General features: G+C 33.8%; 1 protein-coding gene across 1 annotated transcript; it reads left to right on the top strand.

Moving 5' to 3' along the window:
- The first annotated feature begins 222 nt into the window (after nt 1-222).
- Nucleotides 223-10,620, top strand: LOC145632049 (chlorophyllase-2-like). The gene is made up of 2 exons (XM_081684316.1): nt 223-570; nt 9,859-10,620. The coding sequence occupies exons 1-2, from the start codon at nt 280-282 to the stop codon at nt 10,537-10,539; spliced, it is 972 nt and encodes a 323-aa protein (XP_081540442.1). The 5' UTR covers nt 223-279; the 3' UTR covers nt 10,540-10,620.
- Nucleotides 10,621-25,298: the final 14,678 nt, after the last annotated feature.

The raw sequence follows: 25,298 nt of genomic DNA, 5'->3' as shown, positions 1-25,298 counted from the left end.
CTTAGAGGCTACACTATAATATATATGAGCGATTATTAATAAAATTTAAAAATATTCGTAGTCAAATTGTTGCTAGTAAAATTTTTTTTTAAAAAAAGGTACAAATTTTAAAAAGTTGACATTCAGAAGTTAAATTATTAATTACTGAGACGAAGCTAAGAGAAGAGAAAATGAAAACGAATACAGGCCACAAGATAGAAAACTTATTATCCAAGAGAAACGAAAAAAATCACACTAGAAAGTGGGGTGTAAGGAAAAAGAAAGAGATATTATTTAACAATGTCTTCTTCTACCTCAATTTCTTCTCCAGATACACTTGCTAATCGAACCAATGTCTTTGATAATGGAAGTTATCCCACTGCCCTTCTTAGAATCAAAGCAGAAAGCCACTTTAACAACAATAAGACAAACCCACCACCGAAGCCGCTGTTGATCGGAACTCCGTCGTGTTTAAAGGGTGGCGAGTTCCCGGTGTTGCTGATGCTTCATGGATATGTGTTATACAACCATTTCTACTCACAACTTATTCATCATGTTGCTTCTCATGGTTTTGTGGTCATTGCTCCACAGGTAACTTATGCTTCATTATTTGTAAAATGTTATTGAACCAATTACATGTTTATGCTGAAAAATCTAAAATATGCTACTTAGCTAGACTTCTGTGCACGGACTAACAATACATAGGAAATCTAAAGTTGTTTGCTATTTGGAAATAGTGAAAATGATTTTTGTTCATCTGATAAGGCTAATTGGGAGCAGTACACTCAGTGTACAAAGGAATCTTGTACACAAGCATTTCATTGGTTGATTGGGAATCTTTTTTTTGTATCAGTCACCTTCATTTTCATTTGAATTTTAAACATTGTTTTTCAAATTTTAACTTATGAATTTTGAAATTTATCAAACCTTTCATCTACCAAAATTAAAATAGTATTTCCTCCGTTTTTAAATATTTGCTCCATTTCTTCATGCGCAGAGTTTTACGAGAAATTGTAGAAAGTAATAAAATATAGAGGTAGTGAGGTTTGTGGAAAAATAAAAAATTATAAAAACCCAAAAGTATTGGAGAGAATTGAAGGAGAGAGAATATGGAATTAAGATTGTTGGGTCCACTTGGTGAGAAAAATTAATTAAATATTGTAAAAGCTTTCCAAATTAGGAAATGGACCAAGTATTTAAAAACGGCCGGAAAAAGAAAGTGGAGCAAGTATTTAAAAACGGAGGGATAATATAATCCCCCCCAAAAAAAAAAAAAACTTTTAATTTTTCACCTCATTTTTTCTCTCTCCTAATTTTTTTTTTCTCTCTCTTAATGTTTCCCCTCAAATTTATCTCTCTCCATAACGAATGACGAACACTATAGAAATCTTAATTTCTTCGTTGAATAGTTTGACCCCGGTGCAATACAGACTGATTTATCCGATGAAAATCTGAACGTCGTCGGTCAATTTTATGTAATCTTCCGGTCGATTCTAGCCGTACCCGCGGTGGCTTACAATTATTAAAATGAATTGTAGTGATAATATGCATGAAGAATAAATTAATTTGAATAAAATTTTTGTGGATGTGTAAAAACAAAAATAAATTTAGAATTATATGCTGCAAGTAAATAAGTTTGGTTAAAGTTGATGTTTTACAATTTTCGTATAAATTGTAGCAAGAAAATGATTTAATGTTTGCTGCTACGGAGATTGAAATTTGACAAAAAAAAAAAAATTCCGAAATTGTAATTGACATCAAAGTTTCGCCGGAACACTCGTACATACATTTTAATAAATAAATTTTTTTCCACATAATGAACGTGCTGATACTCCTTAGTCCAATGGTTTAGAATAAAAGTTACCTTAGTGTACATGATACCACCGTTCGAACTCTGTAACGGTGTAAAATGTTTTTTTTTTTTTTTTTTTTGGTGTTAAATATTTTCAATTTTACAGAATCATATCTAATTTTAAAATATTAGAATAACAAAAACATATTTTTATTTTGTATTTTAATTATTTTATTTCTGTGAAGGAAACAAACTTATAAGTTTAGTTATAAATTTTTTACATTTAATAACTATTTTATTTAAAACAAAAAGTATGTTAATAAGTTAAAATTTTACAAAATTGATAAATATAAAAAAGGAACCTATTTAACTAATAATATATATTGATATGTAATCTAATGAATGTGCTGATACCCCCTTAGTCCGATGGTCTAGACATTATCAAAATGTTGTATTATACAAACACATTCATTATTCGAACCTTGGGCCATGAAAAAACCTTTTTTTTCCCCCTAAAAACATTTATTATTTTAAAGAATCATTCTTGTGTTTATATAATCTAATTTGATAAACGTATCACTTTGAGATCTCCGTACAATATGTTTTAAATTCTTATACACACTATAGCCTTAAATGAAATTAATAAAACTAATGGTATATATTGTGGAACATGTGGACCAAACTTCAAACCGTGATTTTTTTTTTTTTTTTTTTTGTGGTGCTTTAATCAAAATCGTGACTTTTTTGTGCTGTTATTTTCTAAAATTTCCATAAAATAATAAGCCAGGAAATTCAGTCCAATGGATACACTATAAAAATTAATTTGTTTTCATCTGATGTATATATTTATACCCCTTAGTCTAGTAACAAACAAACCCTTTGAATGACTATGGATAGTCCACCTGTGTTTGAATCTTGTGGAGGTATAAATAGACACGTTTTGATTTTTCTATAAATTTTCATTTTAAGTATCATTTTTGTATTTAAAAACTAAAAAAAAATACTATCAATTTTAAAGGAATCATATTTGTATTTGAAAAATCAAAACTTACACAGTATACTGTATTTTAAAGTCTTGGAACTTATTATACCTCGTTGAAGTTATTAGAACTTATTATACCTTATTGAACCTTGTAAGAACTTATCAAACTTATTAGTCCTTATTGAATTATCAGACCTTACTGAACTTATTGGAACTTATTATACCTTATTAGTATGGGTATCCATCATTCGAATTAAAATCGAAATTTAAACCAATCAAAATAGAATTATTAATTTGGATCGGATCCAAACTTTAAATCGAATCGGATCGGATTGAATTATTTTGAAAATTCGGACGTTCAAATCGAATTGGATTGATCTTGTTAGAATCCAAAAAACTGAAATAAATTATGAAATCGTTAGTTTATAAATAAGTATTGTTAATTTAATCATGCTAAACTATGATTATAATTATTAATATTTATCATGTAACCTACCTATGTTTTCAATACTTCTATTAATCGTGTACAACTATACTTTTAAGAATTAATTTTATTATTGTATTTTAATTTTTATTATCGCATTAGACCTAAAAAAATTGCAACGTATATTAATTCGCACTTTCGTATTGGGTCCAGATAACCTAATTTTAAATCAGTTTGGATCGGATTGAATTTGGTGAGGAATTCAGATCGAATTGGATTTGATAATTGAAATTCAAAATTTATTTCAAATCGGATTGGATTTAGGCTAAATTCAAACCATGAATTGAATGGACACCTCTATTTATTAGACCTTATTATTAGACTTGATTAGAACTTATTGAAATTTATTAGACCTTATTTATTTTAATGTAACTTATTAGACCTTCCTTAACTTATTGGACCTTATTATAAATTACCTGAACTTATTAGACCTAAAACTTTTTTTTTTGCGATGAAGAGAACATGCCCTTAGTGAATGACGGTGTGCAATTGAAATTGTTTTAAATTTGACCGCCTATTAAAATATCTCACATTGATTATATATTTAAGATTGAAAAATGAATTCAAGATCCTAACACTTTTATTAATATCAAATCATATTTCAATTTCTTGTATATATTCTAGGCTATAATTTGAAAATAAAATTCTTATTTTAGTAGCTTTATTTTTCAATTCTTTCTAGCCCTTCACTAATGTTATACTTTTACCTACCCCTTCTTGACTTATATACGGAGTATCCATGTTAATATATCTCTTACCATTTTAACTTTTGTTTCTTCCTTTACAATAAAGTGTGCGTACAATAAAATTTGTATTTTTTTATCTAAATATTTTTATGACAATAGAGCCCTAATTAATTTCATTGGTATAATTTTCAATTTTATTTCAGCTATTCCTAGTTTACTTTTAATACCCAGTGACTTATTTTAATATTATTTATAATAAGAATTATCAAATGTTGATATTATTCAAATATATTAGTTTAAAAAATAACAATAAATATTGTATTGTTTAGTCTTATAAAATACATTAGTCATAAGATCAAATAATCAATACATTCATTTTATTTATAAATTTATTGCACTAGTCGATATTGAATGAAACAAGATGCAGAGTCAAGTGGTGCCATAGACTTGTTTTTGAATTATATTTCTTGGTATCAAGTTACTAATAAAAATATTCACTTAATATTGTTTAGTATCTGTAGACGAATGAATTTATCAAATTTTATTATATTGAATGAGGTTAAGAAACTTTAGGTATGCGATAATGGTGAAAAAGGAGATTACGTTTTCTCTTTTAATTACAATTTCCAAAGCTAAATGTTGGTGCCACATGAAATTTTAGCAGCATTAAAAGTTCATTGTATGGAATTTTAGCGAAAATTTTCCCTCTTTTTATTTTAAGTTAAATTTTTTTATGTTGAGTAATCATTTTGTATTTTATAGAATCATAACTAACAAAAGTAATGAACGAATCATTTATGTTTTACAAAAATTGAAACTAACAACCATCAAATAATCTTTAGGAAATTAACTTAAGTCTTCTTTTAACTTCGTTCGCCATTTGCAACAAGGCAATCAACTTATAAATTCTTCAAAGTTATGAATTTGCAAGGCAATAATCAACCATTACTCCAAACATCAAAACGTAAAAACCTTCCTTTTTTCAATTTGTGGATATAACGAAATAATGTTGAGATTAAAATCGAAATGCTAGCACGAAATTAAATCCATTTTTTTTCTCTTTCTCAAATTAAATCATAGTAATATTAAGTTAAATCAACTTATAGAATATATGATAAGATATTCTGTTATTTTACAATATATGTGATATATTTTGTAAATTATCTTTTGAGTTTCCTAGATCTGAAATTCAATCCAATTTGAAGAGTTTTACAAGATCTAATATGATATCAAAACTTTAGGTTTACGATTATTTAAGCTTTCGCAGTTTTAATTTTTTTAATTTTTCCTATTCTAGCTGGCACCCCTATCATAGTATTCTTCCATTACTAAAATTTCCTCAGCAACCTCCTCAAAAAAAAAAAAAAAATAAATAAATAAAAATAAATAAATAAAAAAAAAACCCACAGCAACATTAATTCTTCATTAGGTGCGCCTAATTCATTCCCAACTTCCGCTTTCTTTTGCTAATCCTTCTATTTTTTGAAAAATTCATTGCTAGTCCTTATTTCGTGCGACTAATTTCTTTGTTGTCGCTATGGATAAAGATAGATGATAAATCGTCTCCTAAAAGGCGAAAAATTGCAAAAAAATTCTGAAAATATAATCAAATTAGAAAGCATTCTCGTAGCAGTTTAGAGTTCAAGTACTGGCAACAACGAATGAAAGACAGGTGGATCGTTGAAGGGGATATTCCTTCTAAAATGATGTATGGTAGAGTGAAACAGCGACAAAAACGAAGGGAGATCATTACCTTTAGGAAAGATGATGAGAATTGGGTTCATGGACAGGAGAATTTGGAAGCTTCAATTAAAGATACCTTGAGGGAAGTCTATAATCCATTGATGGATTCTATGGATAACCTAACTGAAAAGGTTGACTTAGTGTTACGGGAATTGGAGCTACCCTCAATTTTCCCTGATGATGCTGCTTCCTTAATTCGACCATTCTCGCAATAAGAAATTCGGAAGGCGATGTTCTCAATTCACAATTTAAAGGCTCCAGGACCGGATGGCTATATAGCAGAATTTTTTCATCTGGGAGGTGGTGGGCACCTCGGTTGTTCAGGTGGTACAATCCTTCTTCTCTACAGGCTTTTTGTTAAAAGAGTTTAATGCTTCCCTTCTTGTTATGATTCCAAAGGTGGACTGCCCGGAATTGCCAACACAGTTTCGACCTATCAGTTTATGCAATACTATCTATAAATTTATTGCTAAATGTCTGGTAAATAGGATGAAATCGTTGTTGCTTGATCTAATTTCGGAGTTTCAGCATGCTTTTGTGCCAGGTAGGTATGTTGAAGATAATGTGTTGATTAGCCATGAGCTCCTGCATCTAATCAATACTAGTAATGGCGAGTCCACAAAGGCGGTGATCAAGTTGGATATGTCAAAGGCATACGACCGTGTTAATTGGACTTTCCTTCTAAGAGTCCTTGAGGCATATGGCTTTCCAGCAATTTGGGTACAGTGGATATCACAATGCATCTCCATTGTTTTCTACAAGACTCTCATTAATGGCCAAGTTTCGGAGATGTTTAAGCCGAAGTGTGGGTTGCGGCAGGGCGACCCCCTCTCCCCTTATCTCTTCTTATTTTGCATGGATATTTTATCACGAATGCTCTCAGTGGCGGAAGACATTAAGCTAATCAAAGGAATTCAGGTCACCAGGCGTTCACCATCGATTTCACATCTATTTTTTGCCGATGATGCTATGGTCTTCTTTCATGCAACCCCTGCATCTTGTAAAAATGTGGTGGATATCTTCACTAGGTTTGGGGAGATTTCGGGTCAGCGGCTGAATTTAAATAAGTCCTTTGTAAAATTTAGTAAGCTGGCACAGTCGGATGAAGTAGGGGAGCTTAAGGCAATTTTGAATATTGCTTAAGTTCCGGCTCTAGATAGGCATTTGGGGGCACCAATTGATTTTTCTACAAGGAAGAAGGATGCTTTCAAATTCTTGGTAGACAAGGTTGCTGCTAGGATTCTCTCTTGGGTTTCTCTGAACTTGTCACAATCGGTTAAATTAGTTCTGATTAATACTGTTTTGATTAGCATTTCCTCTCATGAGATGAAATGCTTCAAGATGCCAACCTCGATTACAAATAGGATTGATTCCTTGATTGCTCGTTTTTGGTGGGGGTCAAAGGGTGACAAAGGTATGCATTGGGTCAAACGAGAGATTATTCAGAAGCCAAAGGGGATGGGTGGTCTAGGCATTAGGTCAATGGCCTGCCTAAAAGATGCTCTTTTGTTTAAACAAGTGACTCGTATGCACTGTAACCCCACGTTGTTAGTGGCTCGTTCTCTTGATCCTATTCACAACTGCTCACTTTGTAAAGGATGTGATGTGTCTTGCCTTCGAAGTAATGTCTCTTGGGGTAGGCGAGGGTTGTTTAATGTGGCGAATAAAATGGTTAGAGGCTTTTGTTGGAAGATAAGGGAGTGGGGATAAGGTGAAAGTTGCGAATATGAAATGGGTGCAAGGCTCAATTCCGGTTTTTAAATCAAATCAACCTCTTCGGAGGGTTGGGTCGGGAAAAGTGAAAGACTTGATAATTCAGGATACACATTCTTGGAATGCGGCTATCATTAGGGATAGGTTTGTTTGGAGTACGGCACAAAAGATTCTGGAATTGGAGTTGCCTTCTACTGAGGAGGATGATGTTCTTTATTGGGGGAGTCATGCTTCCGGAATCTATACTGTTAAAACGGTCTATGCTTTTCTAACGAGTGATTTTTCTTTGCAACAGGAAATTTTTTCTGATAATTTGTTTTTTAGGCTCATCTGGAAGCTTAATATTCCGCCTAAGTGGAGTTTGTTCCTTTGGAAGTTAGTGATGAATGGCTTGGCTGTTAAGTCTAACCTGGTCCTAAGGGGTATCGATATAGATGATTGCCGTGATTCCTGTGGTTTGGCAGGAGAAAACCTTCGATCAACATCTTTTCAGGATGTGTTCTTTTGCGAGGTATGCCTGGAAGAATTGTCCCCTGCATATCTCATCTGAATTGGATGAATCTACTCCTTTGAGACACTAGATTCATAATTATATCCTACTTTTTAATAGCGAGGATGGAAAGAAGAGTGAACGGATAGGTACGTTCATAGGGGTTCTTTGGAGTCTCTGGGTAACTAGAAATGGTAGGGTCTTTAATAATGAGGGGGGTTATCTTGCGGACTTGTTCCGCAACTACAATATGGCGATGCATAATTTATCAGTTTGGCGAAGAATGGATGGGGGGATGATGTAAGGCCTAAGGTTAGGGGGTATTTTGAAGCGCCACCGGGTTTTCAAAGAGTGAACATTGGATGTTAAAGGGAGGATATCCATCACCCGATCGATTTTAGATTGGAGGTTACAATCATGGTTGATGGTTCTTGGCAAAACAGAACTGGAAATGCGGGAATGGGATGGGTTTATTCGGTGGACCACCTTACCTATATGGAAGGGGGAGGTGACTATGGGAGAGCTCACTCTTCTCTTCATGCGGAAATCATGGCATGTGTTGCAGCCCTGAAATGGGCAGTAGTGAAAGGGTACCAACGTGTCCTTGTGTTCACTGACTCACTTGCCCTAGTTCAGTTACTTGAACATCCAAAAAGAAGGGAGGTACGACAGCTTTGGACTATCCAAGATCTTCTACGTGTGGGTAATAGCTTTATAACCTGCATCATCTGGAAAGTGGGATGAGACCAGGTTGCTAAGGCTCATGACATTGCTAATTTTTGTAGGGTCAACTTAAATAGCTTTACTGTTTAGTTTTTGGTTTTTCCTTTAGCTTTTGTTGTTGTCAAAAGATAAAATATATATATATATATATATATATATATATATATATATATATATATATATATATATATATATATATATATATATATATATATATATATATATATATATAGAAAGCATTGCAAATATTCATGAATCAACAAAAAAGGCAAGTGTTGCATTGTAGCATTGTCCATGTAGGTTCATGTTTGTTTAGGGGTTTTAAATATTCCCATGAATATTAAAATTGATGATATTGTTTTTTGCATCTTATTGGGCTTAAGAAAATTAATTCAAAATAAAAAAACCTTTATATCGTTTCAATAACAAAAACAGAGTAAAAAGAACATGATATTACTCGTACATCCTAATTTCTAAACGTATAGACTATAGAGTCAACTGAAATCTTTTAATTAACATTCTTTAATATTTGATATCTTTAATTCTTTACTTCACCTTATTTTTTCTGAAACTGAAATTATTTTTACGGAAACAAAATTATATTTGTTGAACTTCAATTATTTTTACTGAACTTAAATTAATTTTACTGAACTGAAATTATTTTTACTAATTTTCTATTATAATTTTACTGAACTGAACTTATTTTTACTGAACTGAAATTATTTTTACTAAACTGAAATTATTTTTACTAAACTGAACTTCTTTATACTGAACTAAAATTATTTTTACTTAATATTATATTTTTAAGGTGAATAAAACTGGACCTAAGAACCTCAACCCACAACCAAGAAAACCTGGCATTACACATTTAAAACGTAAAGAAGAGAAAGCTAAATTTATAGACTTTAATGGCCCATTTGATTAGTCACAATAAATGCTTGAAAGAAATGAGAAGGATTTATATGCAATATGAGATCAAAAAAAATAAATAAATAAAAATCAACAAATGTTAAATGACTTAAATCGCATGGTAATGTTAGTTTATCCCAAATTAAACTTTTATTCTTCCCAAATACTGTTCATTATCTATTATAGTACTAATATGGTAATGGACCATTTCAATCTTGCATCAATCCAAATGTTACTTTGGGTTTATTATACTACTATTTAGACAAATATAGATTCAAGTTTGTTTCCTACTCCTATTCAATTAGTTCTACTATATTCAAGGCATCCTAATTCATTTATGTTTGTTCACATCTATAGCTATATTCCGTCGCTGGACCAGACTCAAAAGACGAAATAGAAGCCACAGCTGCAGTTATAAATTGGTTATCAGAAGGATTAAAAGACGTACTTCCATCGAATGTACAACCAAACCTACACAAACTAGCACTTTCAGGCCATAGTCGCGGAGGCAAGGTAGCATTTGCACTAGCATTAAACAAAATAACAGCATCTCCTCTCAAAATATCAGCTTTGATAGGCATAGACCCAGTTGATGGAATGGGAAAAGGAAACCAAACACCTCCTCCAGTTTTAACATACGTACCACAATCTTTTGACCTTAATGGAATGCCTGTGCTTGTGATTGGTTCGGGTTTGGGTGAAATAAAGAAGAACCCTTTGTTCCCTCCTTGTGCTCCGAAAGGAGTAAACCATGAGAATTTTTTCGAGGAATGCCAAAGTCCTGCTTGGTATTTTCTTGTAAAAGACTATGGTCATCTCGACGTGCTAGATAATGATACTAAGGGAGTCAGGGGAATTACTACTTATTGTTTGTGTAAGAATGGAAAATGTAGAGAGCCTATGAGAAAGTTTGTTGGAGGGGTGATTGTTGCCTTTTTAGATGCTTACATACAAGGAGATGATAGCAAGCTCAAATCTATCAGAGACCGAGATGAAACTGTCCCTGTGGAGTTTGACAAGGTTGATGTTTGTCTGTAATTTTTAAGCAAGTGTGATGTATGGATTGTATAGTACTCGTATTTGTATTGTTTATATATCTAGATATCGATCTTTTCTTTACTTTAGCGTAAAAAGAAAACAGAGTAAGATCTTATATGGAAGGCTAAGGCGCGGCCTTTTATTGCAAGTGCACAATATGAGGGTCAAAGGCTTCACTTTGCCTTGCTATCTCAATTACAGGAAGACTGAATGTGAATTTAGCTAGAATTCTAAAAGCAATATTTGTGTTTTTTAAGTTCAAAGTCAGAATTTATTTATTTTATTTTATTTTATTTATTTATTTTTTTTTTTTTTTTTTTGTGAATTGAAATAATGTTGTTGTATTAATGAGGTGAAATAAAAGTAAAGTTACAAAAATCAATTAAATTCTAAAATAATACTACGTAAGAAATATATGTTATTACGAAGTTGTTAGTTGGGACGAACTCTACAAGAGGGGGTGAATTGTAAATGAGTTCCTAGTGACTACTTTTGCAGAGTTAAAAACAAAATAATAAAGGAACTTGGAATGCACATAGGATTTTTACGAGGAAACCTTCCACGACCCAATTACAAGTAAATTCTCGACCTTTCAAGGGATTTCAAACAAAATCAATCCACTATAATAGGGAACACACCTAGTTACAACCTATTAAGCACGGACATTTCCTCACAAGTTCCAGACTGAACTTGCTACACAGTAGAACCCTATTCTACCAACCTAAGTCCCAAATTTAGATTCACTCAGTATTCCCAGAGTACTCACAACTTAGCTTCAACCTAAACTTGCAAACTGTATGCAATATGCTAATCACTCACCCCAATACCAAAACAATACAACCCTTGACTCTAATATGTGATTGGAAAGCTACACATGAAATCCGAAACTCATATGACAAAGCATTAGACTTGGCAAAGTTACTCTTTAAGCACTCTTCAGATTTTTCACGCAAAAACTCACGAGTTGTGCAAATTATGATCTCTATTTTATATACTTCCTCCGTTAATGGTTAATTGCAACAAAGGGGTATTATTTGTGAGATATAAAATATTCCTTTGCTGCAATTAACCATTAACGGAGGAAGTACGAGAATTACTCGTATGTAAAGTAGGGTTTTCAAAAGAAAGAAATCATTAAATTGTCTTTTCATAAGAAACACTAAAATAAATCTTTAGAAGAAAATCTTTTGGAAAACTTAACAAAGATATAATTTTAGAAAAGATTATTTATTTTGTAAAACTAGATTTTATAAGATAAAAACTCTTGAAGATCTTTTCTTAAAATTAAAACTTATCTTTTATAAAACTTTTCAAATTTACAAGCTTACCAAGCTTTGCCACACTTCTTAAAGATTTCATGCATAAATCTAACATATTTACAACAATCCTAGTAAAAATAAACTTAACAAAAAAGACCTTTGTTTTATAGCTATATAATCTCATCGATCACTGTATTGTAAGAATACTTGGGATCTACGCAGACCATGACTGAGTTTCTGCTATTTTCAACTCTCTAGCTCCTTGCTAGAACTCGCAAATTAATTACAATTATACTTGTGGAACTTGTTGTCTTCAACGCAGTCCAAGCTAATCTTGTCAAGTTCCTGTTAGGGAACTTCTCTTCGTGTTCTTGTTAGGGATCACAGCTAGTTCCAATGAAGAACTGTTCTTCTATTATCATTGAATTTCCCTTGGATCTCCTTGAGTCTTCATAGGAGTCATCAACTTATAAAGTCAACTTCACATGTTCTTGTCAAACACTTAGAGAAATCGCATTAGTTGAAGTTTTCTTTTATTCATCATCATCACCAAAACCTTTACGTTTTGACAGAAGTACTTATAAAAGCACTGGCAGAACTAAGCTAGGACAAAGGGGGACAATTGTCCCCCCACTTTATAATAAATTTGGTTTTATAGTGTATATATATTGTTGCAGTAATAACTATATTGATTAAGATGGTGTAGTGGTTTGTTTTGATTACATAGCTGAGTGGATTGGGCTTGTGTTTAGAGGACCTAATTTTGAATCTTTGTACAACATTTCACTTTTTTTTTAATTATTATTTTCTAAATAAGATAATATCCTTCCATTTTTGAAAAAATTATATCTATCTTAATAATTGAAATTATATTTTTGTATGAACAAAACCCCCAAATTATTATTCTAATAGGGAATTATGACAAGTGCATTTGATTAGCAATTTTATCTTATGTGTGAAAACTTCAAAATTTTGAACGCTTAAGCAAATACTTTTGGAGGAAGAATTGGTATACGATTGATGTTTGTTTTTTTACTAATTATTTTTTATATTTATGGTTGTAAAAATTTACGTATTACATCCATTAATATAAATAATTACAAAGTAGTATCTATCTATCTATACTATATACTAAAGTAATCAGCGGAGGAGACACTTGGCATGATTTTGTTAAAAAATTCCCCTCCTAAATGCTCTATTTTTTTTTTAAATTCTATTAAAAAAGTTAAATGACATACATTAATAATTCAATTTTTTTTAATAAAAGTGTTACACAAGTCAGTTACTTTCAATTGACTATTATTATATCATTCTTTATAAATCCGTTCATTGCACGGGGCCAAAACTAGTAATTAATACTAAAGTAGCAACAACTACATAATTAATTTATCCACATTGTATACGTGTCAGCTTCTCTTTCAATTTTTTCCCACCTAAACTTTGTTTCACTTTCACATTTTTTTTAATGAAAAAAACTAAATATTATTTACAAAATACTTTCATACAGAATATTATACATTAAACTCTTCACAATTTTTTTTAACAATTCTTTTGGCAACCATTTACCCAATGAAACATTAGGTTATGTTTTATTATGGAGTATTGTTTTATATAGCTCTCTTTTTTCATTATATTCGTGCATCGCACGGGAACTAATTTAGTAACTAATACTAAAGTATCAACCGCTTACATTATCACTTTCTCCAAAATGTACACATGTTAATTTCTCATGAATTCCGCCTAAATACATTGAAGATGTTTGTAGGGAATATTTCAAGCCATCCCGCACTTGAGCCACACTATGATCATACACTAAAGTATGGTGGCGTCCAAAGGGATGAAAGCTAGAGTAAAAGAGTCACCAATAGGTTTTAGGAACTTGTAAACCGTTCACAGGGTGAAGGTTACACTCTTTAACGATCTAGGATCCTTAACGATCCAGGAGATCGTTAAATCTAATAGGTCAGAAACCATGACTGGAAATTCGGAAATGAAGGTACAAATCCAACCTAAAAAAGACTGAACCTGCCTAATAATAGGCCTCTACTTTATTCTTCTCGTATTCATGTGCGCTTTCTGACTAACATGCAATCAATAGGTTTACCCTAAACCTGTTTAACTATGTTGATTGAATATTAATGCACAAACAAATCTATTATTGGCTATCACTTGAATTATAATCATATTACCCTAAACAAGATTATTAATTATCTTATTAAGCGTGATTATAAGTACCAAATTCCCTTTAAATATGCATAAAAGGCGTGATCAAGTAACAACAATATTCAAGCAACATAATAATAATCATCATAATTATAATCATAATTATCATAATCATGTTAAAGTATATTAATAATAATAGCAAGATCCTAGGCATGATACTAACAAGATTAATAACAAACCCTAGCATGTCACTAAGTAATAAAGATTAGAGCTTTAGCCCTAACATGATATTAGGAAAGAAGTACGAAGCATCATCATACTTGATATTAGAAATTTTAGTTATTACCCTAAACATGATACTAGGAAGCAATAAAACATCCTAACATGCATGATACTAGGAATCAATAAAATAATCTAAGCATGATTTATATATCAAAAGATTAATAAAACAATTAAAGTACTTACTTCGATGTCTCGTATCTTTTTCTATTAACAAAATACATTCGTTAGTAAATTCAAGGAAAATAATAAAAAAAACAATTAAATCAAAGAATAGAAATAGGGATTTGGGACCAAACCCTCAGAAATATCAAAACTTTAACGTCTAGGGTGAAGGCAACTTCAAACTTGGCTAGGTGTTTCTAAAGCTAATGTATGAGGAATTTTGTGAGAGGGAAGGTTTAGAAAAAGAAGAGAGAGAGAGAAAGCTTCTAGCTTTTAGAGAGAGAGAGAGAGAGAGAGAGAGATGAGAATTCTGGGTGTTGATGATTTTAAAACAAGGAGATACGACTCCTATTTATAAGAAAAATAGCACGGGATCGACGAAAATCATATTCGAAATAAAATACCTCTTGTCGCAAACGAAAGGAGCCAGCACCAGACGACAAGCTCGTCGCCAGGCGACGACTCTATCGTCTCGCGCTGGTCCAAAAATCAATGTGGTCTCCCACGCGTAATGACCTTTAACACCGGTTGCAAGTAATTAAGCGTATGAGCAGTTTTCGAAATCAGATTTAATATATTTTATTCTAAATAAAACATCTTTAAAATATAAATAATAGGCCCTCCTCTAGATCACCGGGCCACATTAAAAATCATTGGGCCTAATCTAATTTAATCCATAACTTCCTCATAAGTCATCGGAATTGGGCTTATAATATATCATTGGAAAGCTCATTTCGAGCCCAATCCAATTACACTATTATTGGACCCTTATTATGGACCAAACCAAATTAGAATGGCTATTTTTTATAAATAGGAGTAAGAAAAGAAATATTTTAGAAAACAGAAACAAAAATATTTTAATAAAACTATCCTCATCTTTAGACTTTCCACACTTTCACTTTGTTCGATAATCTAATGACGTGAAAGGTATTCATCAGTGGGTTCGGTTTTGGGGAGACACATTTGGGTGTCTACAATGTCCTTAGTTTTTGATATTAAATTTTTTTTAATAAGTGATATTAAATTACTTAAATTTATGAATTTTTAATTTTGATGAGGAATTTAATTGTCGGTGTGTTTGAATTGAATTGTAATCTTTAAACTTGATGATAAAAAAATGTCTATTATTCCCTAATTTCGGTCGGAATTAATTTTTTTTTAAACTAAATTCCATCGGAAAGGGGGTTAAATTCTGTTGCAAACATCTTACGGAATTAATTTTGGTCGGAAATTTCCGACGGAATTTTAATCCGTCGGAAAATATACCATTTCCAACGGAAAATCCGTCGAAAAATATACTATTTCCAACAGAAAATCCGTCGAAAATGGTATATTTTCTGATGGATTGAAATTCCATCGGAAATTTCCAACGGATTTTCGATGGAAATAAAATTCGTCGGAAATTTTGTACTTTCCGGCAGATTTTTGTGTCCGTCGGAACGATTTTGTCAAAAATGGCCTGTGTTCCTAGTTGTGTAAACCAGCGAATACAAATGGAAGGTTATAGTTTTTTAACCTGTATTAAGGTTATTAGTTTGAGTTATAATTGAAGCAATGTTACAAGCAAGATTATTTTATTGGGAACATTTTGGTTTTGATTTTTTAAAAACAAAAATTTTTCGAAGGTTAAAAACCGACTAATGGAGATTAAATATTTTTGCGTTTTTTAACCTATATTCAGGTTATTATTTTGAGTTATAATTGAAGCGATGTTACAAGCAATATTATATTGTTGGGAAAATTTTGATTTTTATTTTTAAAAACACAAAATTTTCGAAGGTTAAAAACTAACTAATGGAGATTAAATATTATTGCGTTTTTTTAACCTATATCAAATTTATTAGTTTAAGTTATAACTAGTTCTTTGCCCGAGCAACGCTCGGATATTCACAAGGAAAAAAATTATTTTGATAAATTATTATAAGTTTGAGAAGTATCTATTTATGTTATCAAATTACTATATTAGATACGATAATGTCGAGTACTTATATCTCTAATTTTAGTTTCCTGACATCTTATAAATTTAAAATTGAGTTAAAATCCTTTTTAGAGTAAAAAACAAACAATACATTTTATAGATTAACTATTAAAAATTCAAGGGAATATACAATTTTTTTTTTTTATCTAAGTTGTTATTATTGCTCTATTTTTTTAGGTTATATATTTTTTTTATAAGCTATGTTATTGTAGACACCCATTTGTGTCTCCCCAAAACCAAACCCGGTAATGAGTACCTTTCACGTCGAATCATAATCGAATAAACTAAAAGTGTGGAAAGTTTAGTGTTGCGGATAGTTTTATTTTCTTTTCTTTTCTCTTTGTTTTTGAAAACCTATTTTAAGAAAACAGCCAATCCAGTTTAGTTGGTACATGATATAGGTTCAATAATGGTGTAGTTGGATGGGGTTTGAAAAGAGCTTTCCAATGATATATTATAAGCCCAATTCCGATGAATAATGAGGAAGTTATGGCCAAATTACTAAACTGAGCCCAGTTTGAGCCTTATATGCAGCCCAATGATCTAGAGGAGGGCCTAATATTGATTTATCATTCCTAATTACATTAGGAATGGTTTTAGTCTTCTAGATTCTACTAGAAGGTTCTTTTCATTCCTAATTCAATTAGCATTGACAAATTGACTTTTTTTGACTTTTTAGAGTTTTAGTCAGAATAAAAGAGTGTTTTTAAGGAAAATACGATTTTGTCCTTCCGTAGAGTTAAATTTTATCTGAATTTAGAAAATACGTGAAGAAATTGATTAGCGCCTAACGCCAGACATTAGCGCCTGGCGCTAGCGTTATCGCCTGGCGCTAACTTGTTTTTTCCTCGTCGAAACTTTGATTCGTTTTTCCTATCTTTTTGGCTGATTTTCTCTATAAATAACCTCCTAAAAACTCCGTTTTTCATCATCAACTATCACCAACTCTCAAGAATTCTCTAATTCTCTTATGTCTCAAAGCTAAAGCTTTCTTTCTCTTTTTTCTAAACCAACCTTTTGCATTCAAAATTCCGCATTCACAAGACCAAGAAACACCTAGCATCGTTCGAAGTTGCCTTCGCCCTAGACATGAAAGGTTTTAATTTATGAGGGTTTGTTCTCTAATCTTTATTTCAATTATTTAATTTAATTGTTTGTTTATTATTTTCCTTGAAGTTACTAACCCGTGTATTTTGTTATTACAAAGAGGTACGAGGCATCCAAGTAAGTGCTTTATTGGTTTTTATTAATATTATGATGTAGAAATCATGCTTAGGTTGTTGTTATGATTCCTAGCGTCATGTTAGGGTGTTTTTGATCTTCCTAGTATCATTTTTAGGGTAATAACTAAAAAATCCTAATATCAAGTATGATTAAAAGTATGATGCCTTTTATGTTCTTTCCTAATATTTATGATGTTAGTATCATGTTAGGGTTAAAGTTTTTATTTCGATGCTTAGTGACATGCTAGGGTTTGTTATTAATCTTGTTAGTATCATGCCTAGGATCTTATTATTATGCTTTAACATGATTATTTCAATTATGATTATGATTGTTATAATTATTATTATTTATTGATTATTATGTTGCTTGATATATATTTATTGTTATTGCTTGATCACCCCTTTTATGCATGTTTAAAGGGAATTGGTACTTGTAATCACACTTAATAAGATAATTAATAATCTTATTTAGGGTTAATATGATTATAATTCAAGTGATCGTCAATAATAGTTTTATTTGTGCATTAATATTCAACCAACATAGATAAACAGGTTTAGGGTTAATCCTATTGATTGCATGTTAGTCAGAAAGCGCACATGAATACGATCAGAATAAAGTAGAGGCCTAATATTAGGGCAGGTTCAATCTCTCTTAGGTTAGATTTGTACCTTCATCCCCGAACTAACAGTCATGGTTCCAGACTTATTGGAGTAAACGATCTCTTGGTTCGTTAAGGGGCGTAACCTTCACCTCGTGAACGTTTTACAAGTTCCTAAAACTTGTTGGCGACTCTTTTGCTCTATCTTCTTTCCCTTTGGCCGCCATCGTACTTTAGTGTATGATCACAGTGGGGTTTAAGTTAGGGGTAATTCTTGAAATATTCCCTACAGTTTTTTGCGACTCTGCTGGGGAGGATTTCTATTTAAATTCTTCAAATTTATTTCGGCAATGATTTAGAATGAGTGGATGAGACTCGAAAAGTTCTAAGTATTTCATGTGCGTAATTTTGATTAACATTATTGTCATATGCATAAAACAGATCTCATTGGAAAGACCATCCGTAATGAGTTAAAACATAGGATTTTTACACGTAGGTAACTCGAGGAATCTCTTTCACAACTAGGATCGGAATAATGCTGCGCGAAACTGGAAAATTTTATCGAGCACAGAAAGCTGTTGAGGCATGTAGGAACTAGCTTCAGCAAACAAAGACTAGCGCCAACAATTTGATGTTAGCGCCAGACGACAACTTCTGTTGCCAGGCGCTAAAGCCAAACGCTGGCGCTGGACTCTGTTCGCTGGCGCCAAGTTCTTCCAATACCGAGCCAAAAATATGCGTTCTAATTTCGACCAGTTTTTAGCACTGTTTGCTCGATCCTACTTCCTGATTGAGTTTTTCTCACTTTTCTGAAACCCATATGTGTTCTACACATGGACATAACCCTCTGGGAATTCATGCTCCATCTACCTGATTGAACGCTCTGTGCAACAAAGGGTACATTCGAGAATGTTGAATTCACCAAACCATGGAAGCGAGTTTTTAACTCGCGGTGTCCCATCCACTCGCGCCAACCCTTCACGGTTAGGCTTCAGCGCGGTGCATCTGGACAATTAACCATGGACCCTCTATTGACTAACCCATATCCCGAACTTTAGAGAACTAGAGCCATGGTTAGGTTGCAAACTCATTGCATCATGTTGTGCCTACTTGACTAATTGTGCATTATTGGTTGTGCATACTCTATGTGTTTTTCCTAACCGTTTGTTTGACTTGTGCTAAGATTAAATAAACTGATTTATGACTAAAAGAAATTTTCCTAATTAATGAATGAATTAATTAATTAGACTAATTAAAGTTTAATAATTTAATCATAGTTGACTTTGTACGACTTTAGGCATACCCTGTAGAGTAATAATACCGAAAGCAGTTTTAGATCGACGTTCCAGCAATGGCGCCAAGATTTAAACTGCAGCGCCACTCTGTGGACCGTAGCGCCTGGCGACATTCCTGTCGTCTGGCGCTACACTACAAAGAGAGGCGTCATTCCTGTCGTTTTGGCGACAGTTCTGTTTGTTGCTCGAGTCATCACCTTATGTCTAATTGAACAGTTTTCTAGTCGATTAAGTTAATTTTCACTGGTAATACTACCTTTTCAAGTCATTAATCGAGTCTAAGCACTAAGTCCCATGGTCTTACACAAGAGTCAAAGCATGTCACTTACAGTCACCACATATAACACACACTAATGTACACTTTGACCATGTCTAAGGGAGTCTTGTATGCGCGTATTTTCCGTCATTTTTTTAGGGGGGTAAGTCGGATATTAATCCTCCAAAAATATACACTTAAGTCCCAAAAATATATACCTTATTTTTGCTTTTTTCTTTTTTCAAAACCGTAAAGTCAAAGTCAATTTGTGTCAAGTAATAAAATAAAAATGGTTTAATTTACAGCGCGTGGTCAAGAAAGGAAGGGCGTTTGATCAAAGACAACCTTTTTGTTCAAGTCCAACTTTTCGATAAACCGATTGCTCGTAAAAGGAAAGCTAAGACAATAATGGCAACTCAAGAGGAAATTAATGAGCTCAGGAACCAACTAATTACTGTGACTGAGGCGTTAAAGGTTCTAACCCTCAAGATTGATGATCCTGTGAAACAACAACAGATCGATCTCATGCAAGAGAGTCTGAGCAAACTGTCTAGTGACTATAAGTTTCAAGGGATTAGCTCACAAGGGGTCTCGGTGGACAAGGATCTTCTTCCTCAGAAGTTCAATGCCAACGACATCCCAAAATTCAAAGCGACTAACAACCCTTATTTTAATTTAAGAGCCTTCGAAACAATAATGAGTATTAAGGGTATTGACAAGAAGGTGTTTCCCTCCTTGTTTTCACTATCTCTCGAAACCGTTTGCCAACAATGGTTATTTTCTCTTGAGAAAGAAAGAACCTCTACATGGGTGTCCATAGTAAACGCTTTCATTGATAGATACAAGTGCAATATTCAAGTGGAGACTGACTATAGGGAACTTGAAATCCTCAAGAAGAAAGAGAAAGAAGGTTTTACCTCTTTCTTCAACAAATGGAGAGAAACCTCAGCTAAGATGATTGAGGTGCCAAGTGAACTGTGAGTTTATTCATAAAAAATCTTCAAGAGAAGTACCCCAAGCATCTGAAATACCAAAATAATCTCCATACCTTCAAGGCCGTCTACGACATTGGAATCAATATTGAAGACGACCTGGCTAAGCTGAAAGCTGCTAACAATAACTCCAACAGTGGCCGGAAAGGCAAGAAGAACGACAATCCTTCTTCTTCCAAAACCACCCACTCGAACAATGTTAGCACTTTTAACTTAAGCGAAGTCCTTGCTATGAATAATCAAGGACAAAAGAAACCATTTAGGAGGAACTTTACTCCTATTGGTATGAGTTATGACACCGCATTTGACCGATTAAATGCAAAAAGTCTTATAACTCCTATTGGACCATTTAGGGACCCACCAGTTGAGAAGACGATAGCTAATTGGAACCCCAATGCACATTGCGAATATCACCAAGGTAGGGGCCATCTTACCAAGAATTGTTGGAAGCTTAAGGAAGCTATCCAAGATTTAATCGACAACAACAAACTACCATTGCCCCCTGCCAGCAAGAAGCCGAGCATTTATAATGCGCTTCTCGCTCACTCCTTAACCATCTATGATGAGGAAAATGAGGCTGATCCCTCATCTCTCATCAAACCTATCGAAGAAATCCATGCTATTGAAGAAGAGGAGGAAATCTTTTTCGATGCCATGGATGATTTTCCAGAATTAGCAAGTAAAGAGGATGTACGGTTACTTACATTATCCATGTTAGAGGGATCAAACTTGCTACGTGAAGCTCTCGAAGTTGCGAAGAAACAATTAGAGGAGCTTCAGAAAAAGTGTAACGAGGTTCAACCCACGAAAAATAAACCCAGGAGAGAGTTCACACCCATGGGAATGACCTATTATGCTACTTTTGATCGTCTTTATGATCAAGGACTAATCAAAACTATTGGCCCTACCTAGGATCCAACACTAGAAAAATGATCTTCAAGAAGGGATCCCAATTTCTACTGCAAGTACCATCGAGGAAACGGTCATACCACGAATGAATGCTAAAGGTTTCGAAACCTCATTCAAGATCTCATGGAAGCAAACAAGATCCCATTGCCTCTAGCTAGCGAGAAAACGAGGAAACACTTTTCTCTACAAGTAATTGATAAACCCAGGATGAGTAATAGACTCTATACTCTAATTGGGATTCCATATGCTCAAATGTTTAAAATGCTCTCAGAGAGTGGCGAGGTCAAACCTCTCGAACCGAGACCATTTGAATCATTGAAAACAACATATAGGTTTTATTGTCAATATCATGAATCAGGGGGTCACACTATTGAAAACTGTTTTAAATTTAAGGATTTAATTCAGAAGATGATTGATGATAAAAGACTAGTCCAAACTTCACAAGAGGAAGACATAAGTATTAATGGAGTTTGAAATAGCGACGAAGAAGACATTTACTTAAAAGACATGGTAGGACCTCTACCTTCGGTGTCATATGCCATGGATGATTTCTAAGTTGAAGAAGAATCATCAATAGACGTCCTCACAAGATCCGGGAGAATGCAACCTCCTATTTCGACACAACCTATGCCAACCATGCAACAAGTTCTCATACCTATCATAGAAGACAATAACATTGTCAAACAGTTCAAGAAAACCAAGGTTGAAATGAATGTATGGAAGCTTCTGGCAACATCTCGAGAGCATAGGTTGGCAGTAATGAATGCCTTGGATAAGATAGGGATAGATTCTTACACCACTTCTGAGGGGTGAGCTAACTTCCTTACGAGCGATCTCCTTAGTCCTATCAACTTGATCACCTTTTCCGACAAAGACTTACCTCCAGAAGATGACAAGCATTATAAGGCGTTAAACTTCACAGTCATTTGCAAGAGAATGAATGTCCCTATGACTCTTGTAGACAATGGATCGGCCATTAATGTCTGTCCACTAAGAACCGCGAGGATACTAGCCATAAAAGATGAAGACCTAACCCCGTCAACACTAGGAATAAGAGCTTACGACAACACTCGACGTCAAGCTCTTGGTAAGATCACTATGAATATAACAGCGGGAGCAATAGACACGCTACTACATTCCAAGTAGTAGATATTAAGGCTTCATTTAATCTGTTGTTGGGACGTCCTTGGCTTCATGACCTAAAGGTCGTCCCTTCATCTCTCCACCAACAGGTAAATGCCATAGTTGGAAGAATTCCCATTACCATAGATGCTTCACCCATCAGGATTAAAGCTATAGAGAATCCAATAATTAATGTGGAGCACGATGAAGATGATGAAGATTTGTGGGGCTTTAATGAAGAGGTCTCCTTAATCGAGGAGGATGAAAGGACCCCTCTCTGCCAGGACCTTCACTCCAATATGATAGTGAACACCATTATAAAGAAACAAGGACATTTTCCTAGGATGACCCTAAGAAAGAAAAAAGGAATAGCAAAACCGCTGGAATCACCTGGCCTCCCTAAATTAGACACTTTCGAACTTGGTTTCGAACCGACTCGGGAAGGTATCAAGAGAGCCCAAGAAAAGTCAAAGGAATGTAAGGACGCTCGCATCCAAAAGAAAGCAATCCCAATGGATCAGTATCCTCTTACCCTCAATGGACAATTCATAAAAAAAGGAGAGGACTATCCATGCTACGAATTTCCCGAACGATTTGTCGTAAATGGCATAAGGCAACCGGGATTCGAGATTTTCCTAGATTGCTACTTCATAGACGAAATCCCAACTCCTGTCCACAAGGAGAAAGCACCCCCATGCTTTGACTTTAATGTCATGGGATAACTATTCGTGCGAGAAAAAGAAGAGCCAACATACAAAGAGGATAATTCTTCGCTCTTCCAAACAGTCCTACAAAGCGAAAGCTTTGATCCCTCAAAGCTCATTACTCCAGGGGAAGCATCACTACAAGGGTTGCGCAAGATTGTCAAGGTGACTACTCCAAGCGGAAGGAAAATCTCCATCACAACGGGGCAAGGACCGATGTTCGAAGAGTCGTCTGAGTCAGAGTCAGAGTCAGAGTCTCTCCCTATAGAGTCATCTAAGTCTTTAGTTGTAGAGCCCCCTCCTTCTATCTCTTCCCCTAGGATAGTTAGTGATCAAGTCCCTGAGGACATATCCCTCTTTGATGTAATGATCTCTGAGTTTAATAAAATGTCTTTTTATCCTTACTCCTTGTGTTCTTCTTTAACCCAAGATGATGAGCATTGCTTAACTAACAATAAAAATGACAAATAACTCATTAAAGCAATGGAAACACTTAAAAATAAAACACCGATAATTGAGGAAACTGAGACGGTTGATATCTCAAATGATTCGACCAATAAAAGAGAAGTTAAAATCGTATTAACACTTAATGAATAAGAAAGAACCGATTTAATTAACTTGCTTAAAGAATTCATCGATGTATTTGCTTGGTCATATGAAGATTTGCCAGGCATTAATAGAGAAATAGCTGAACACACCATACCGCTAATCCCAGGAATGAAACCTGTAAAACAAAAGTTACGTAGAATGAAACCCAACGTAGGTCTGAAAATAAAAGAAGAAGTTCAAAAACAAATAACTGCAGGTTTTATCAGGGTATCCAAATACCCTAAATGAGTCGCCAACGTCGTCCCAATTCCGAAGAAGGATGGAAGGGTAAGAATGTGTGCCGACTATCGAGATCTAAATAAGGCAAGTCCAAAGGACGAATTCCCTTTACCACACATCGATATTCTGGTAGATAACACAGCGAATCACGCACTTCTCTCGTTCATGGATGGATACACGGGGTACAATCAAATTCTCATGGCAGAAGAAGACATGTAGAAAACAACCTTCATAAAACCATGGGGTACTTACTAGTACACGGTAATGCCTTTCGGGTTGAAAAACGCGGGTACTACTAAACAACGAGCAGCGGCTGCCTTGCTCCATGACATGATGCATAAAGAAATTGAAGTATATGTGGAAGATATGATTGTAAAATCAAAAGATCGCCCAGGCCATCAAATAGCCTTGAGAAAATTCTTCAATAAGCTAAGAAAATACAACATGAGGTTGAATCCATCAAAGTGTGCTTTTGGAGTCACCTCAGGCAAGCTTTTGGGTTATGTCATAAGCTCTAGAGGAATAGGGATAGACCCAACCAAGATCAAGGCAATCATGTCAATGCCACCGCCCAAAACCGAGAAGCAGATTCAAGGATTTATTGGCCGGTTGCAATACATAAGCAAGTTCATATCAAAATTGACAACAATATGTGAACCAGTTTTCAAAAAGCTAAAAAAGAATGTACCAGTAATATGGGATGACGAGTGTCAAATAGCCTTTGAAAAGATCAAAGCCTATCTCGCAAATCCTCCCGTATTAGCACCAGCACTTCCGGGAATACCTCTTAGGTTGTACTTAACAGTCACCAAATAGACAATGGGATCCATGTTAGCGCAAGAAGTAGAAGGCAAAGAAAACCCGATCTACTATCTAAGCAAAAAGATGCTCGAGTATGAAGTACGCTATACACCACTTGAGAAATTGTGCCTCGCTTTGGTGTGGGCCACAACCAAGTTAAGACATTACATGCTTGTGCATACAGTC

This window comes from Chenopodium album, chromosome 5 (genome assembly GCF_948465745.1).
Source record: "Chenopodium album chromosome 5, dcCheAlbu1.1, whole genome shotgun sequence".
Classification (NCBI taxonomy): domain Eukaryota; kingdom Viridiplantae; phylum Streptophyta; class Magnoliopsida; order Caryophyllales; family Amaranthaceae; genus Chenopodium; species Chenopodium album.
The sequence above is the reverse complement of the archived record's forward strand: the minus strand, read 5'-3'. Positions and strand labels throughout refer to the sequence as shown.

Excerpts from the sequence above, each read along its gene's own strand:
- LOC145632049 (XM_081684316.1), top strand. The coding sequence starts at position 280 with ATGTCTTCTTCTACCTCAATTTCTTCTCCAGATACACTTGCTAATCGA. Across the intron at positions 571-9,858 it reads TTGTGGTCATTGCTCCACAG|CTATATTCCGTCGCTGGACC; the intron begins GTAACTTATGCT and ends TCACATCTATAG.